Below are 19,142 nucleotides of genomic sequence, written 5' to 3'. Positions count from 1 at the left end.
AGTGACATCCTTGCTTTTTAATAGTTTTGCAGTTATGTGCCTTTTGCAGCACATGTGCCCTATGTAATACGTTCTTTGATTTGACTGCTGCTTCCGTTGGCATTAATGAGCTCTGGTGGCATAGTGGATAAGGCCTTTGGCTACTAACCAGAAGGTCGGTGGTTCAAACCCACCAGCTGCTCCATGAGAAGAAGATGAGGCAATCTACTTCCGTAAAGTTTTACAGCCCTAGAAACCCAATGGGTGTCATTATGAGTCAGAATCAACTCACAGCAGTGAGTTTGGTTTATTTCCATAGGCATTGATAATGGATCCAAGCAAAATGAAATCCTTGACAAATTCAATCTTTTCTCCATTTATCATGATGTTGCTTACTGGTATAGTAGGAAGGAATTTTGTTTTGTGTTGAGGTGTAAATCCATACTGAGGCAGAAGTCTTCGTTCTCCATCAGTAAGTGCTTAAAGACCTCTTTGCTTTCAGCAAGCAAGGTTGTATCACCTGCATATTGCAAGTTGTTAATGAATCTTCCTCCAATCCTGAAGCCACATTCTTCTTCATATAGTCCAGTTTCTCAGATTATTTGTTCAGCATACAGTCTAAGTATAGTGCAATGATACAACTCAGACACATACCCTTCCTGATTTTAAACCACACAGCATCCCCTTGTTCAGTTCCAACAAATGCCTCCTGATCTGTGTATAGGTTCTGCAAGCACAATTAAATGTTCTGGAATGCCCATTCTCTGCAACATTAGTCATAATTTGTTATGACCCACACAGTCAAATGCCTTTGCAGGGTCAATAAAACATAGGTAAACATCTTTCTTGTATTCTCTGCTTTCAGCCAAGATGAAGCTGACATCAGCAATGGTATCCCTTATTCCATGTCCTCTTCTGATTCTGGCTTGAATTTCTGGCAGTACCCAATCAATATACTACTCCAGCCATTTCTGAATTACCTTCAGTAAAGCTTTACTTGCATGCAATAGCAATGAAGTTGTTTATTTCTACATTCCCTTTGATCACTTCTCTTTGGAATAGGCGTAAATAGCAGTCTCTTCCAGTCAGCTGTCCAAGTAGCCTCTTCCAAACGTCTTGGCACAGACAAGTGAGCACTTCCAGTGTTGCATCCCTTTGTTGAAACATCTCAGTTGGTATTCTATCAATTCCTGGAGGCTTGTTTTCCACCAATGCCTTCTAGGCAGCTTGACTGCTTCCTTTAATACCATAGGTTCTTGATTGTATGTTACTTTCTGAAATGGCTGAATGTCAACCACTTCTTTGGGGTACAGCGACTGTGTATTTCTTCCATCCTTCCTTGACGCTTCCTATGCTGTTCAATATTTTGCCCATGGAACCATTCAATATTACAACTCAAGGCTTGAATTTTTTTCTTCATTTCTTCCCAGGGATACTCTATTAGTTCATATGGAGACCCACAGAGTCCGTGTGCAAAGCAGGCAGAAATTTGGAAGAATATCAGCCATTCGCTCTCCTACCAAGATGGACTCCAATTTGATTTCAGCCAGTGTCCCTGCTAGAGGAAAGCAGGTGAATGGGATTAGGGGAACAATTTACATGAGAGGCTAAGGGAGTCCGGACTAGCTGGAAGAAATAATTCTAAGAGGAAGTCAGAAAATACCTCCAAAGGAATGGTGTTGAGAATATTAAAAGGTGGTCACAATGAAAAATACTGAAAGCCTGTGTTCTGGCCTCAACATGGCCACAAGGAGGCTACGTGCTCCTAGACAGAGCCCTTTATTTTTCTGTCAAGTGAAGGCTTTTAACAGCATCACTTCTGAGAGGTGTGTCCAGACAAGAAGGAGATGACGTGTTGGGTATAGGCTACCACTGACAATTCTAATAATTAGTAGTAAGTCCAGATACCATAAAGAGATGCTAACTACGCTCAAACAAGCCTGCTGAGAGATCCAGTCACAAATGCCCAGGTCCCACCCTGATACCTACCTGAGCAGCGTTTGACAGGGGTGACCCTCTCCTCAGAGGTGGTGAGGGGCATCTACAGACCTAACAACGCAGGCCAGGGACGAGGCCTTCAATAGATTTCTCTATTCACATAGTAAGAATAAGGGATATTTCATTTGGCGGAGGAAAATGAAAATGACCAATTCCCAATACGTGGAAGCCAGCGTGAAAGCTGCTAGAGGGCAGGGCCTGCCTTATTTGATGAGCATAGGACCTGTATCCTGACAGATGCCTGCAAAGTATTTGTGGAAAAAATAAATGAATGCTTCCACTACTACTGAGAGCACCCTGGACCCAAGAGAGGGGCAGGTAATTGCAACCTGGAGTTACCTAAAAATACAGTAAGGCCTCCAAAAGGGTGAGCTCTCCATCACAGGGAGTAGTGAAGTAGAGGCCCAAAGGCCTGTCTGTTATACTAGGGAAACGATTCATTCCAACCGTGAGTGAAAAGATTAGCTAAATTACAAAAAACCTGTCATTCTACTTCAGAACAGTCAATGTGTTCTGACCATCTTTTCTTCAAGACATCTGCTCCTAACTGTCACCGCCCCCATCCTCACTGCCACGCCCCCAGTCTTGGGCCTGGATGTGCTCATCATCTTCCTCTAGGGCCATCCCACCTCCAGTCTTCCCTTCTGGACACAGATCTGTCTTCACAGATGCTGCTCTGGGCACATCCCTCCAGTTTAAAAACCTTCAACAGCTCTGTGCCTGCAGGACACAAGCTCTGTGTTTCCAAAGACACCCTCTGCCTACTCCCCTGCAAGTCTAAATGAAATCACCTCAACATGTGGTTTCCAACTGGGACTGTGGGGGCTCGGGGCGGTTCTTATCACTGCCCAGGGAATCCTCGCTCCTCTCCTCCTCCCTACTAACCCAGATTCTGACTCATCACAACGCTAAGAAGACTTTTCCAAATGTCCCAGCCCACACTGGCATTATTATTAGTAGGGTCCTCTAATATCTTGTAGCAACTGTGGTCTCCGCTGCCGGTGTTGATTTTAATTGTTTCCTAACTACTTGTGGGCCTTGTCTTACTTCCCCAACTAAAGTGCAAACCCGCTCTTGGCACAGCAGACAGGAGGCCTCCTAACAGCCTCCTTGGTCGAAGCAAACTGACAGAAGCAAAGAAGGACCAGGACAATGGGATTAAGTTGTGGCTGTTTCCACCAGTTTACCCACTGAAGTTTTTCTCCATGTGTCAAGAAAAAATAAAGAGTTTAAAGAAGGGAGCTCCAGTACCACTGGTTTGGCATTTCCCGCCCCCCACTGGGCTGTTCCTGGAAACCGTCCAGCCACTGAGATGGCCCTGACACAAGGGATGAATGATAAGCAGGTGCTCACATCTTTGACCAAAAAGCTTCCCAGAGAGAAAATGCATCATTCATAGGTGCTAAGGGGCTTGGAAACGGACCTCAATTAGGCTTGAGCTGCCTTCCTGAATGAAGTCGTCCATCCCTCCCTCCCTATACAATTTCTCAGGTCTTTACCAGAAAGATAACTGCACTTTTGGTAATAAAACTGAAAACACTTGAAATGAACTTTATCAATCCTTAGCCTCTGTAAACCAAGTTGAATTAAAAACATGTCCAAAGCCTAATACCTTACAGGATGCTGCTTTCAACATCCATTCTCTGCAGATTCAGTATTGTTACCAGAAACGCATGCTCAATTGATTGAAACTGGAAATATGCTGGCCTGGAACCAACAGGAAAAAAAAATTCAAAATTCTCATTACCTTCCTTCACAAATATCCATCTTCAGTTGCAAGAAATACAAATGCCTACAAAACAATAATTTTCATTAATTCATATTCACACAGAAAGAAGCAAACACAATTCGATAAGGACAAATCCTGCACATTTGAAAAGTCAAATACACAGAAATGAATGCTTGTCTGCAGCACTGGGCCCTCTCTGGCACAATGCACAGCCACCCTTCTGTAGCGATGACTTGTGTTGTTGCCTCAAGTCTCAAATGGGGGGCGAGGAACCAATTTCCAGCCAGCCTCAGCCCAGCACATACTTTCATGGGGACGGCTGAACTCTGGGAGAGGGTGGAAGTAACCCACCAACCACGGGCTGCTGCTGCCGCCGCCAGGGAGCTGCCCACCCTTGGCCTGAGCCTCCTAATCAAACTTGGAACCGTGAGCACCAGGACCCACATGCCTTCTGCAGGGGCGGCCCCCGCACGTTGCCGAGGTCCTGCTGGGAATCACATGCTGGCATTCGCGCACCCACAGTCCTCTGCGTGAAGTTGCTAAGAGGAGGAGGGTCTGCAAAGACATCTCCTTGGCGGGGGTGCAAGCACCCAGCTGGGTTTTTTCCTGTGTCCCAGGAACTGTGGGTGCTCAATTAAAAGCATAAACATCAGTAAACTAAAATGCTGCCAGGGCTTCCAAGCTGAGTCCTGCACTCCTCTGGGAACTGCCAGCGGATACAACTTCAAAACCAGGGCTTGTTCTGTGGGCAGCAAGTGGGCACAAGCCCCTCAGCATGTAGGTTTGCTCCTCTGTCAGCAAGGGGATGAGAAGGCTGACGGCAGTATGCTGGTGGCCAGGCGTGCCCTGGAGTGATTTATATTTAGAGATACGACATGCATGTGACACTCCTTTTTAAAAACCCAGATTCAAAGGAGCTAGACATCCCAGTGTCTGGCCAAGGTGAAACAAGGGAAACCCCCTGAAACACAATACAGACCTGCCAGGAGTGCTCAGGGGAGGAAAGAGAGAAGTTTGGCAATTTAAACAATTAATTACATTATTTCTTCAAATTTATACATTTAAAGATCAAGGTGCTGGCTTTTTGCAACAAGAACGCTTCAAATGGTATTTCCCCCTCCCACTTAGACACTTCTGGACAGTGTGCATGGTACTTTCTAACGTACCAGTTTGTTTCAGCCTCATAAACCCTGCAAGGGAGATGTCACCATCGCTGCTTTACAGACGAGGATGTGAAGCTTGGGTAGGTTGTGTGGGGTCGGCTGTGCCTTGTTTTAACCTGGACACTCATGCTATGATAAAATCTGACTATGCTACAAATTTCTTGCACATTTAATAACTAAAAAACCAAACCAAAAAACCCACTGCCGTCGAGTTGATTCCGACTCATAGCAACCCCCATTGGGTTTCCGAGGCAGTAAATCTTCATGGAAGTAGACTGCCCTGTCTTCCTTCCATGGAGTGGCTGGTGGGTTTGAACTGCCAACCTTCTGGTTAGCAGTCAGATGCCTTAGGCACTGTGGTACCAGAGCTCTTTAATGATTAAAAAGTTTAGGATCAATTTCATAACTCTGATATTATGACTTTGATATAATTAACATAGACTACCTACACTGTGTTAATAGTTAGCATTAAGAGAAGAGTGTTACATGTACTTTGCTGATTCACACCTGTTCAGTAACAATCTATCTTCTTCTCCACTTAGAAAAACATACTGAATCCTTCCTAGTTTGTTTTTATGTTATCCACCTTGACATTCAACCAGAATTAACAATCCTTTCCTCCTACAGTGTCGCTGAGAGGAGAAGGGGAGGGGGAGAGTTACAGATAGCCCGATGGTAAGCCTGGGCTTCACCGTCGAGCCTGGATAAGCAGTGCATCTTCCTAGAGATATAAATGAGGACGTGGCCCTGGGGCTCACTGTGTGCCAAATGCTACCTGCCCTGCTGTGTACCAGGTCTCACCCAAAGACATCGGAATGGTGGAATGTGACCCAAATGTAGGGGACTTCCTAGGAATTGCTAAGAAGTCTAACTTTCATCTGAGACAATTTCATCAGCTAAATGAAACGCTAACTGTTTGGAGTGGTCTAAATTCATCAGAAACAGCAGTTGTGGAGGCTCACAATGAAGTGAGAAGACATTTATTTAACAATCCGAATAAAGGAGAGCTATTTGGAAGACACACTTGGCAAACCTCACTTCAGAAATGTAAAGATCACTCTGAGAGTGTGCCCTCTATCCGCGACCTTAACTGCAGAAAAAAGCAACAAATGTCTCCCTGTCTAGATCCTTAAAAAAGAAACAAAGCCGGCAACAGAACACCGCGCCTTTGCACTCCTCCTCTGACTCTCGAGAGCTAAATTCCAGCCAAAAAGATCTCACTTTGGGGCTGGCTACAAAGCTGGGGCTTAGTGTGACAGTCTGGGCCAGGAGTACAGGTCAAAACCCTTTAAGTTACAGAGACACGTGTGACTTGGTGGTAGAGGCTCGACCCAGCCTAAGAATAAAAACCTGGCAGTCTTGGTGGCCCACCAGCTCTGTAGAAGCCGTTTAGATGGAGACTGTCATGGCTTCAGCTGCATTAAGAGAAGCCTGGTACTCAACCCTAGGGAGTAACAGTTGTATACCTCACTGAGGATACCACTCCTGTTAGTGCTGGGGTTTAGGGGTGTCATTTTGGAATCAGTACATTTTAGGAGGGATAGGGACTAACTGAATTTTATCTGGGACTGAGTAAGAACTCTACCAGAAATTCTTCCTCCTTTTGAGCCAAAGTCTGCCTCTCTCAATCCTCTGCCCACTGGCCATAGTTCTACTTCCAAGTGTGTCTGACTCTGAGACTACACTTTGCATGTCTGAAGGCAGCATCTGTTTCTCCTGAGTCTTTTCTCCACCCTGAATACCTGTATTTCCTCAATTATCCCTCAAATGACAAGGAAGCGCAGCAGAAGATCCGAGTCGCCTCTAGGAAGGAGTGAGCGTCCTTCCCATGAGATACGGAAGCAGATGGCCAATGGCCAAGGTGGGTACGGGAGGCAGACTCCTAAGTGAGGTCACCCCAGCAATCTTTTTCCTTGAGTTCTTTCACTGCAGAGTCTAATATACCTTCTGTGGCCCACTGGATGTCCCAAAACCGTGCCTCTAGCAAATAGGGAGGAGACAGGGTGACGTGTGACAACTGCTGGCTTAGGCAGTGCATCTCATACTTGGGATTGGAATCCATTAGATGGCAGTAAAATCAAATCCACAGGCCACAACAGGCATTCAAAACCAGAAAACTTCAGAGTGTTTGGCACTTACGGTTGTTTTAGCAAACTTTTGTTTTAGTAATTTATATCTGTGTACGGAGTTATGAAGCAAAATACATTTTTTACTGCTGGGTTGTAATTTAAAAAAACAAATAAACAATCCACTGGTTAAGACTACACATACTACTATACACATGGGTGTGTATGTATGTATATACATGTATATACACATAAACATATCTGTTTCTATGTATATAAATACATACTTCTATGAGTCGGGTCCAACTCAATGGCAAATAACAACAACAACAACAATATATATGTAAATAAACCAAAAACCAAACCCACTGTCATGGAGTCAATTCCAACTCACAGTGAACCTAAAGGACAGAACAAACTGCCCCATGGGGTTTCCATGGCTCTAAATCTTTATGGAAGCAGACTGCCTCCTCTTTCTCCCATGAAGCAGCTGGTAGGTTCCAACCACTGACCTTCTGGTTAGCAGTAGAGCACTTAACCACTATGCTACCAGGGCTACTGTGCACATATACCCACAATCAGGCAATCCACCTATGTAGTGGCACAGTGGTTAAGCACTCAGCTGCTAATGAAAAGTCAGCAGCTGGACCCCACCATCCACTCCACAGAAGACAGATGAGGCGATCTGCTTTTGTTAACATGTACAGCCTCGGAAACCATACGGGCCAGTTCTGCTGTGTCCTGCAGGGTTGCTATGAGTTGGAATTGACTCCGTGGCAACAAGTTTGGGTTGGTACACACGTACACACACACATACACACACACACACTCTACCACACCACTGTTGAAGCGTGCCATGAGCAGAGCTTGGTCTTTAGTAACGCCCTGGAGAAACCTCGGCAGGGCCATGTTGATCACGTCTCATAGGTGATGCCAGCTTTGTGTCCATCAGCACAGAAAGTGACCTAATGTGCTGAGCATCCCTGTACCACCCCCTCAGTCCACCAACGTTGCTTTTTTTTTTTAATAAAAAAAGCTCTTGTAGCAAAAACTAAAAGTGGAGTATAGTCTCCCACATGGTTTCCCACTGAGTCACGGAAGACATTTCTTCTGCTGGCTTAAAATTTAACATGATGGTAAACATAGTCAAATCTCCAGTGTCTGCTATTTTAGAGGAAAAGGGTACACACAGAGGCCAAAACAGAGTAATCAACTAACATTTGGCTTTTAAACATATTAAAATGTGATCACAGGGTTATCATTTAAAAAAAAAAAAAAAAAAAGAAAAAAGAAAGAAAGAAAACCAAGCCAGTACTCTCTCCATCTGAGTTCATATTGCCTCCTTGGTAATGGGTTTACAGCACAGCAAGCATATAAGAGGATTCAATAATCCTGAACATCATGGCTTTTTTCCTGTGAGATTGTTTCTGTCTCTAAGAAAAGTAAATGGATCAGTAACAAAGGGTTTAACACTGCCAAGGGGGAGAGAAAGCAGACACAGTGGAGTCTGCGAGACCTGCAATGAAACAGCACCAACTTCCCTGGGTCCTCCTCCTCCTCGATTCCAAACACTGTCCTCCACCCAGAAAACCCACCAGCCAGTCCAAAACAGGGCCAGGCCAGGCTCCAGGCCCTCGGGGGTAAACAGCTCTTATCCCAGCCCCTTATCTGCTTCACCTGGTTTCCTGCCACCTGCTGACTCACCAGGGAGAGGAGCTGGCCCCAGCTCCTTTGGTTCCTTTCCAGTTCCTACAAAGTGGGGATCTAACAGAACATCCTTTAGTGGAGACGTCTTGTTACCCTGAACAGCCTCACTTGTAGCCCTTCAGAGAGACTGCTATTTGACCCGTGATTGACTCCTCTACAAACTCACCCTCCAATCCCTGCTCCTATGGGGGGGATGACTGCAGCCTGGGTGGGAGAGGGCCAGGTAGATGGAAGGAGACAGAGGAGGGAGAGGTGGGAGATGCTGTACCCGATCAGGAGGTGAGAAGTAGGCCCAAGACTGAAAACAATCAGCCGATTAAAATTCCAACATGCCTACAATTTCCACTCAGATCATAATTGTTGCTGCAGTTATACCCGAATGTATTTGGCCATAGTTACAAAATGAAGAGTACATGTTTAGTGGTTACTCATTTTTATACACTAAATAGAAATCTTAAAAAAAAATGTTATTACCTGGTTTGTTCTTGCTGCAGTGTGTTGGGATCAGGTATAAAAAATCTTACTCGAAAATGCAGGGTACAGGGGAAACCTCCTATAACATTTTTCAAAAACAAATTAAATTTTCCCTTTAAAAAAATAAAAGTATGTAAGTTGTCACTCTCCCATAAGAGATGCATTTTTCACTAGCCCATAGCTTTTTTCCAGCATAAAAGGACTAATTGCAAATAAGGCGTGCATAAGTGAATTGATTATTCCAGACATCTCCAAGTCTACGAAAAGTAAAATATTTACACAACGTCAACTATTACACGTTCAACATACAGCTGTGTTCAGACAATGCACACCTTATCTGTATTAGGAACTGAGGAAAAACAAAACAAAAAACCCCTTAAATCAGCAGCCTTAAATAGCAGCCAAATGTCATAACTGCTACACCACTAGAGCGCCTTTAAATCAGCATATCATAGAAAATTACTTTTCAGACATTTGCATGTATGTTCTTGAATTTATACCCTGCCAGGACTCTAGGAGTAGGCTGGGCTGCTGTTCATAGCACTGTTTTACACATGAGCAAACAAACAGGTTTACAGATATAAGTGACTCGCTTTAGGCCACATGGCTAATGACGAAACCAGAACTGCAGTACACTAAGGGGTCTGATTCTGCTATGATACATTTCAAAATCATTTTTCATGCTTCTAATACAATCCCCCAAAACAATTAATATACCAGGGAGTATTACACAATCAACGTACTCAAACATGGCTTTATGCATCAATACCAAGAGTCAATTCACTTGAATAGATACAATTAGTTCATTTCTTTTGCTAGATACGGCAACAGGTGAAAATCAGATTGTGTGGTTAAGATCCTGGGTTCTTCTTCACATCAGTTTCATCTCTCATCAGCACTCGGCGGACATTCATTGGTAGGCCATGTGCTTAGCATTTTCTTGCTTTCCGAAACTCAGTCCTCTATCACCCTGCTCTTCACAACGATCACCCCTGCTACTTGTCTCCTCCTCTGCCCTAGTTCATCCCGGGGCTCCCCTCTCTTATCTCTTTAGTAACTCTCACCCTTATCTCTGGCTGTGCTCCAGGTAGGCCAGACCTCTGTATGTGTGTCTGGGTCTTGGTGGGGGAGCTGGGTGTTGGTGGATGACCTCCTGAACATCAAGGGACAGCTAAGCACCCCCCAGCTTTGGGATGACCTCTCATCATCCCCTCCCCTTTCCATGACTTGTCATTTTCGTGTCTCAGCACGGTCTCTTCCGTGAAGCTCTTCTTGTCCTTCCCTGTGCAGCAGAGGATCCTATCCTGTGCTTAGTTCTGTCAGAGACCTGTCTCTCTCCTTATGTGTGTGTCTCCACACCTGGCTATGAGCTCCTGGATTTCTAGACCTGAGCCCTGGACCCTGCCAGACTCTGAGCAGGTGTTTGCTGAACGAGTGAGTGAGTGAGTGAGTGAGTGAGTGAGTGACGAGAGAATGAATGCTAACACTTGTCATGCCTGGTGTGCATCCATGCCTCTGTGAATCACATGGGCGCAGGTGTGTGTCTCCACAATGGCTCTACAGCTCCCTGGGGGTATGTCTGAGTGCTTAAGGACACATCTACTTGTGAGAAGTTAGGAACTCGGAGGACCTCCCTGCAGGTGATACAGCAGTGGGAGAGAGAGAAAAAGAAAGAAGAGATGTCACTCCCAGGATCAAACCAAAACCAAAAAAATCAAACTCAATGCCATTGAATGATTCTGACTCATACTGACCCTTTTTGGGTTTCTAAGGCAGCTGCCCAGTCTTCCTTCTGCAGACTGGCTGGTGGGTTTGAACTGCCAGCCTTCTGGTTAGCAGTCAAATGCCTTAGGCACTATGCCACCAGAGCTCCTTTCCAGGATCAAAGCAGTGACTATTTGCCTCCACTCCTTCCCATCTGGGGGCTGGGGCAGGTGAGGGGATACAGCACTGTGTGAAGGTAAACCTGAATGTATATACAAATCTACCTGCCACTCATTCCTCAATCATCCACCAGCTACCTCATGTGTGTTGGGTACTGCAAGGGATCCAGAGAGGAGTGTAGCAAGGGCCCTAACTGCCAGGAACCTGGGGGAGATAAAAGCAGTAACTATGAGACAAGGCCAAGTGTTCAGAGCCACAAAGTCGAGAGTGATAAACTTAAGAGTCAGGATTTCCAGCAGGAGAGGAGAGGGGATGAGAGCAACCCTGATGGATAGCAAGATTCAGATAGAGGGAAAACAAACAAAAAATCAAACCCATTGCTGTAAAGGCAATTCCAACTCATAGGGACCTACAGGTCAGAGCAGAACTGCCCTGAGGGTTTCCAAGGCTATCATCTTTATGGGAGCAGAGTGACACATTTTCCTCTCATGGAGCAGCTGTTAGTTTTGAACCACTGACCTTTTGGTTCGCAGTCAAGCACCTAACCACTGTGCTACCAGGGCTCCTCTGAATATAGGGATAGGAGAGGGAAAAGCATTCCAAACAAAGGAACAGGCTGAACAGAGGCATGGAGGAGTGTGTACAGCCGTACAGATGAGCCCGATTTGTCTGGGGCATAAGGTGAATGAAGGGACACAATGAAGCCCATGACAGAAAACCAGGCTGTGATCAGGTCAGGGTGGAGGGTGGAGTAAGGCTTAAACGCTCACCTAACTGGAGCTAACCGGCAGTGCTGGGGATCCACTAGTGGCTGATGAGCTGTATTTTAAGATTAATCTTTTACAGTTGATTCTCATTATTCATGAAGTTTGTATTTGAGAATTCAGCTATTCACTAACATTTATTTGTAACCCCCAAATCAACAGTCACGCAGTTTTGAGGTCATCTGTGGACATAAGCGAAGTGGCAAAAAATCTGAGTTGCTTGACATGCATGTCCCCAACTGAGGTCAAACAAGGTGATGTTCTGCCTTCTTGTTCCAGTTCTCGTACTGTAAACAAGTATCCTCTCAGTGGTCTACTTAATGTGGCACTTTCTGCATTTCTGTGTTTTGCTGGTGATTTCACTGTTTAAAATGATGGCGTGCTGTCTGTGTTCCCAGTGTAAGAAGGCTGTAACGTGCCTGACGGAGGAAGCAGCGGTGTGGGAGAAGGCTTTGTTTCAGCATGAGTTTATACAGTGCTGCTGGCTGCGAGTTCAACAGTAATGAACCAACAACACACGTGAAATAAGGCATTTTAAACAGAAACACACATAAAACAAGATTTCATGTTGATTAATTGATGAATTATGTTGTGACCAGAGGCTTGCAGGAATCTAACTCTGTGCTTCCCCTAGGAGCAAACGTTCAGTATTTGCTAATTCAGTGTTTGTGGCAACTTTATAGAACTACTACAGAAAACAATAAGGAGAACAGACCGTATATTTATGACACTATCTACCCATGGCTTGGTTTCCAGTGAATGCAACTGTGTTGTTGAAAAGCACTTGGGAGAAAAACGTACATGTGTATGTGTGTGTGTACCTTTTTCCCACCCTGGCTCTCTTTTTGGACTGGAAAAGGCTATCCTCCTTCCCCCTCCTCTGCTGTAAAAATTAATCTGCGCTCCCCTACTCTCACCCGTCTACTCTCCCCTTTCCCTTTCTTGCCCACAGCTGATAAGGACCCTTGCGGGCTGATCTGGAGCCATCTCTGCTAACTCAGAAGTCAGACTAGAAAAGTTAGTGCACTCACGTTTCCTGCACCACCTGGAGGCAGGTACCAGGTGTTCTAGACAAGCTGATGATGAGAGGAGAGAAAGAGGCCATGATACACTAACAACTAGTGGTAATGGAATTGAAAAGATCATACCAACCTTTTAATTGTTTCCTGATAGGTTTGCTTGACTCAAGCCATCTCTGTTGAGTAAGAAAACACAAGATGTAAAACCGAGCCCCGCAGGAGTCCCGCACATCTGAACAAGATGGCACTTACAGCAGAGTCTGCTGAGTCGTCGCCATGTTGCAAACCAAAATACTCCTTTTCTGTTACACCCAGGTGGTTGTACACCATATCCAAAAGAACTTGACCGGTATCTTGTTTCTGGAAAAACAAAACAAAAACACCAAGTAAGCAAAGCCTATTAAAATTAATTAAGAACTAGTGGAGAAAAAGTCTTTATTGTAGGCAAAACGAGTCAGGATAGAGAGATTTTTATGCATACATGTTTTCCACAGTAAGAAAATCTTCAATAAATTTCAAGAAGTGACATAATACACATGGGAATGAGGCTAAGAAAAGTGATCCAGATATGGCTGAAGACGTTTAGAGCTTTACCAATTTTCTAAGATTTCTCCCTTCCCTTTAGCTGATCTCTAAATAGGAAAACTCATCTATCTGAACTATAGTAAACTCTCTGTGATCTACTCATGGATCTTCTAAAGCAAAATGCTAATCCCAGGTTGGGCTCTCCTTCATCTGAAGGAGGCACGGAAGTGTGCCCAGGGAGGGAAAACTCTGCTAACAGCATGAATGAAGACGGCTAGAACTACCCTAATGCCATCCCAAGTACCCTCAGAGTGATTTGGCATGAGCCAGTCCCCCTGTGGGATTCTCCACCTCACTCACATCTGATGTGCAAAGCCACCTGCAGATCAAGACTCAGGTCTTCACCATTCAGTGTGGAGGAAGCAGGCATGGGGCAGGTATGGGGACCGAGCCACAATGTATCACCCTTTCCTGTCCTCCCCGAGAGGCTGGCCATGGAAGTTGAGACTCTAACACAGTGCGGTGAATGCCTCGAAGCACACAAGACCCAGTCACCACACAAGGGGACAACACCAAGGGTCAACTCCTCCCAGGAAAAAGGGAAGCAACCCCTGACCTGGGTCCGGGAGATGGGCAGGGCCGAGTGCTGCCCTGCCTCTCCAGGTGCACAAGCTAACAGGCACTTCAGGCAGAGGGCCCCCGCGCACTAAGGCACAGGGGTGGGAAGCCACACGGCTCATTTGGGGAACTGCAAATTCGACTTTCACAAGCAGACTTCTCGGGAACCCTTTGAACCCATCCCTTTAACTTAAGGACAACTATGAGTCAGAAATAGATCATGTATGAACAAGAAAAGGTAGTTTTTCCCTGAGTCTGCGAGCTGATAATGTACCTGAAAGTAGGTCACAGTGAGGAACGAGGACAATTAGGTAACTGTCAGCCCCCCTCCTGCACAGCCATTTCTTTGGGGCAGCCTTAGTACTATTTGAAGCATGGGGACATGAAAAGTGCCCACTTCCTGCACACGCCCTCTTTCCTTCCTGAGGGCTCCAGCACCTGCTGCCTCCTCTGCCCGGGACACGTCCCATCACAAAGAGAGACCTGATGAGTGTGGAATGATCCAGGCCAGACTCTACCACGTGCCCCCAATTATGAGACGGTCTCTTGATGCTTCAAAGAGCTGTCTGCTCCCTTTGTTGCAATTATTATTTGTATGTGATTTTCAAGGAGCTCTGGTAGCACAGTGCCTAAGGCATCTGACTGCTATCAGAAGGTGGGTGGTTCAAGCCCACCAGCCACTCCACAGAAGCAAGACTGGGCATTCTACGTCCATAAAGATTTAACCTTGGAAACCCAATGTGGGTTGCTTTGAGTCAGAATCAACTCAATGGCAGTGGATTTTGTTTTGTTTTGGGATGTGATTTTCAACTTTCTCTAAGCTTATTCATTGAACATACGGCTGTGGGGGACTGAAATGCAATTCTAAAGGAATCCAGCTTTTCTGAAGCCTTAAAGGCTGGATGAACCCCCAAAGCTATTGTCCTCAGAGAATCTTTAAATCTCAAACCAAAAATGTACCCTGAAGTCTTCTTTAATGTACCCTGAAGTCTTCTTTAAACAACAGTTAAGCTTAATTAGTAAAGTAAGTCTGCCTTGAGCACTGTACTTAAGAATTATCTATTTGGAATCAAATTGACAACAGCAACTCCAAAGTTTAGATAAGAAACTGAGGTGGCAGTGAGTCCATGTTAATGGTGGAGGAACAACCTGGAAAAAGAGAGTGAGAATGGTTACACAACTTGATGAGTAATCAACAGCAGTGAATTGTACATGTGGAAATTGTTGAACTGGTATATGTTTTCCATGCACATTTTCAACAACCCAGTAAATGTTTTAAAAAAGAAATTGATAGTCAATGTCATGAGACAAAGTGTATGTGAGCTGCCATATGGAAAGTGAATTTGCTCTGTAAACTTTCACTCAAATCACAATTTTTTTTAAAAAAATGAAATACAATATAATAAAAGACACATTTATACTGAGGTGGCCTTCTAGCCCTGTCCCCACGGCACAAGAGGTCATCTTTGCAGATACCAGCTGGTCATTACCAGCAACAGGCCTGGTCCTTGGGCTGGGGCACCCAACAACTGTGTCCTGATGTTGTTCGTCATCCTAAGATGGTCTGGGCCAAAGAGTGTGCATGAGACAGTGCAGAAAAGCCCCACAGGCAGAAAAAGATAAAGAGATGGAGATGCTAAGCTGTCATCAGACGTGCAATTGTTCAAATCCAATGTGAGTCAACTTAGGCCCAGACTGCCCAGAAGCTTGTGGGAACAGTACTGGTAACAGTATGACAGCAACAAGGTCCGTAACTGAGAATGACTGGAGCTCACCACACGCAGTGCATATCCTGAGGGCTTAGTATGAGTATCACTCAGGGTACAAACTTTCCTTAGCCCTTTTTACAGAGCTAATCCTCCCCCTCCTCGAAACACATTCCTACCTTGGTTTCCCAGACGTCCTTTCTTGGTCTCCTACACCTCACCGGCTTGTCCTTCTGACTCTCCGTTAGTGCTTGCTCCTCATCTCTCCAGCCTTCGAATACTGAACCCCGTATCTTTTGTCCATACATACTTTTCAGGTGATCTCATCCAGTTTCACGGCTGGAAGTAGCCTGTCTAACCTGGTGCTGTTCACGTTTGCATCTCCAGCCTGCACTCGTCCCTGGAACTCCTGACCTGTGCATCTACCTACGTCTGCATTTCCAGCACTTCCACTCAGATGAGTAAATACAAACACCAGCTGCTATCAAGCTGATGTTGACTCACTGGAAGCCCGTGTGTGTCAGAGTAGAACTGTGCTCCACAGAGTCTCCAATGGCTGATTTTTTGGAAGTGGATCATCAGACCTTTCTTCCAAGGTGCCTCTATGTAGATCTGAACAGCCAACCCTTCATGAAGTCAGTAGCTGAGCTCGTTACCTGTTTGCACCAGCCAAAGACTCCAAGATAAATAATAAAGCCCACTGCCATCAAGTCCATTCCCACTCATAGTGACCTCAATCAGGTTTCCAAGGCTGTAAATCTTTACAGAAGTAGATTGCCTCATCTTTTTCCCATGGAGTGGCTGGGGGGTTCAAACTGCATACCTTCTGATTAATAGCCTTAACCACAGCACCACCAGAGCTCCTTAAGGTAAACAATAGGCATTTCAAACTTAACACGTCCAAAAGAGAAACGGTAATTTCTGTCCCAAAACCTATTCCTCCTGCAGCCTCTCCTGACCCTATTCATGGCAACTCCATCTTGCCAGTTGCCCAGGTCACAAACCTTGCAGTCACCTTGGGGGCTCTCTTTCTTTCATACCCCAAATCCTATCCATCAGCAAATCGTATTGGCTCCACCTTCAAAATATTTCCAGACTTGGTTTCTTTTTACTACTACCACACTACCACCCTGTCCAATCACTGCTACTGTTCAAGTATCTCACTGCTGGTCTGGGAGACTGGAGGCCTGGTTTCCAGCCCTGGCTCTGGTGGAAAAAGGTAGCTTCTCTCTGAGCTCTGCCCTCTGTGCAGACAGGATTCACCCACTTCTACATTTAATGAGTGTCTGCTATGTGCCTGGCCTTTGGCCAGGCCCAGGGAAAGGATACCGTTCTTGTCTTCAATGAGCCCACAGTTCAATGAGTGGCAAATCATCTAAGCACTGTAACTGTGATACAGTGTGACACGGGCTCTAATAAGGCATATGCAGAGAACCACTACCAGAGGAGTTAACGTGATTCTGGAAGTCGACAATGACCTCACAGAAGAGGTAACGTCTCAGGATTATCCAGTTTCATCCCAAAGAAGAGCGGAGAAAGATGGTCCAATTAGAGTCAAGAAAGTGAGCCAAGTTTTAAGATATTTCCAATCCAATCTCAACATTTAAGCCTCTAGGAGGTAACTGAAATGACCAAGGTACCATCTTGCAGTAGTCTTTCTTCATTTTGTAAACCACCCAAAAGATAAAAAAAAAAAACTATTTCTTAGGAGCATCAATTTGGTTAAAATAAAACTTGTGAAACTTACATTAACTTTAAAGGTCTGTACCAAGCCATCTAAAAAGCGGACGCTGCAGACAACTTCGGATCGAGTCTTCTCTTTGGGTAATTCTGAGGTGCGTATATTATTAATTCTTCCACCCAACGCACGTAACCGGGAGGTCATAACTATTGTTGAATAACCTGTAACATAAAGATATACCCGTTAGCCCTTTGATGTGCAAATTACATGTGAATTACCTAGGAACGCACCCCACAGAATACCCAGTCCCTTCATACGTGTCCGAATGGATTCTCACAACACTGTCTCAGATAACTCACAGATAACAGACCGTGTTACCTTTTGAACTTTGACTTCTAAAAAGCTCTAAGTAAAATGTATTACTTAATTATAACAGAAAATTATATGTCTTCTCTCCCTGGTCTAAATCTCCTCTAATTCATATTTTCCAGGCATTCTAACTTTTATTAACGTTTAGTGTTTTATGTATCTGCTTCTTCTAACCCTAGGGTTTTACAAGGAGCCTTGGTGGCACAGTGGTTAAAAGCACTCAGCTGCTAACCAAAAGGTCAGTGGTTCAAACCCACCAGCTGCTCCATGGAAGAAAGATGTGGCAATCTGCTTCCATAAAAATTTAGAGCCTTGGAAACCCTATGCAGCAACATAGGTTGCTATGAGTCAGACTTGATGGTAACGATTTTTCTTTAAGGTTTTATAGAACTAAATGTCATATAAATAGGATTAAAACATGAAAAAGTATATTGATAAAGTGAACTACATTAAAACTAGGAACTTCCATTCATTAAAAGAGACCATTAGAAGAGTAGAAAGGCAACCTACAGAGGAGAGAAGGCATTTGCAATCCATGTGTCCACAGAGAATATATAAAGAACTCCTATAAACATGTAAGTGTAAAAAAACCAACCTGGGAGAAAATGGGAAAATGACTCAAAGATGCTCAACCACACTGCTGTCAAGGAAATGTAAAGTAAAATCACAAAGCAATGGTACCACACATCCAATCCACCAGAATGGCTACAATGAAAACACCAATTACAACAAGTGTGGACCAGGGTGTGAAGCACCTGGAACTCTCACGTGCTGCTGGTAAGAGTGTAAATTAGTGCAACAATTTGGAAAACATTTTGCAGCATCTCCTAAAACGGAACACATGCATCTGTAGATATCGGTGACATCACAATTCTACTCCCAGGAATATTCCCAACAGAAAGAGGTAATTTATTCACTAAAAGACGTGTAAGACTATTCAAAATGGCCCTACACAGGGAAAGACTCACGTGTCTATTAACAAAATGAATAAATACATTGTGGTATAAGTCATACGATGGTACCATTATACAGCAAAGAAAATAAACGCACTACAGTTGCACGCTACAACATGAATGAATTCACTCTACCATATTGTGGAACTAAAGAAGCCAGACACAACAGATTACATGAACAGGTAACATTCAAAAAGCAGGCACCGCTAATCAAAGCTGAGAGAAGACAGGCCGGTGTCTATCTTTGGGTGGAGTGACTGGGAGGGGGCACAGGGGGTGCTCAGACTGTTCTATTTCTTGGTCTGGCCCCTAGTGACACAGGTACACTCACTGTGAAAATTCATCAAGCTCTACATTTATGATTTGTGCACTTTTCTGTGTATATGTTATATCCCAATAACAAGTTTACTTGAAATAATTAAAGGGTACATTTCCTAGAAGGGAATGAGAAGACAGTGTAAATCTGACCCTGGTGTATTCAGGGAACAGTAAAGAAATTGGTTTTAC

General features: G+C 44.6%; 1 protein-coding gene across 1 annotated transcript in view; it reads right to left on the bottom strand.

The window, feature by feature from the left end:
* Positions 1-17,517, bottom strand: part of PTPN3 (protein tyrosine phosphatase non-receptor type 3) — an 86,584-nt gene extending 69,067 nt beyond the window's left edge. The window contains exons 1-5 of the mRNA XM_007951942.1: positions 17,380-17,517; positions 13,036-13,143; positions 12,917-12,959; positions 9,117-9,195; positions 3,725-3,769 (exon numbers count right to left, since the gene is read on the bottom strand). Coding sequence (XP_007950133.1) covers positions 3,725-3,769; positions 9,117-9,195; positions 12,917-12,959; positions 13,036-13,143; positions 17,380-17,517 — 413 coding nt within the window. The remainder of the gene's footprint in view (positions 1-3,724; positions 3,770-9,116; positions 9,196-12,916; positions 12,960-13,035; positions 13,144-17,379) is intronic.
* Positions 17,518-19,142: the final 1,625 nt, after the last annotated feature.

Source organism: Orycteropus afer, unplaced genomic scaffold (genome assembly GCF_000298275.1).
Source record: "Orycteropus afer afer isolate SDZICR_OR568_19922 unplaced genomic scaffold, OryAfe1.0 scaffold00320, whole genome shotgun sequence".
Lineage (NCBI taxonomy): Eukaryota > Metazoa > Chordata > Mammalia > Tubulidentata > Orycteropodidae > Orycteropus > Orycteropus afer.
Note: the sequence above shows the minus strand (reverse complement) of the source record. Positions and strands in the feature narration are given on the sequence as shown.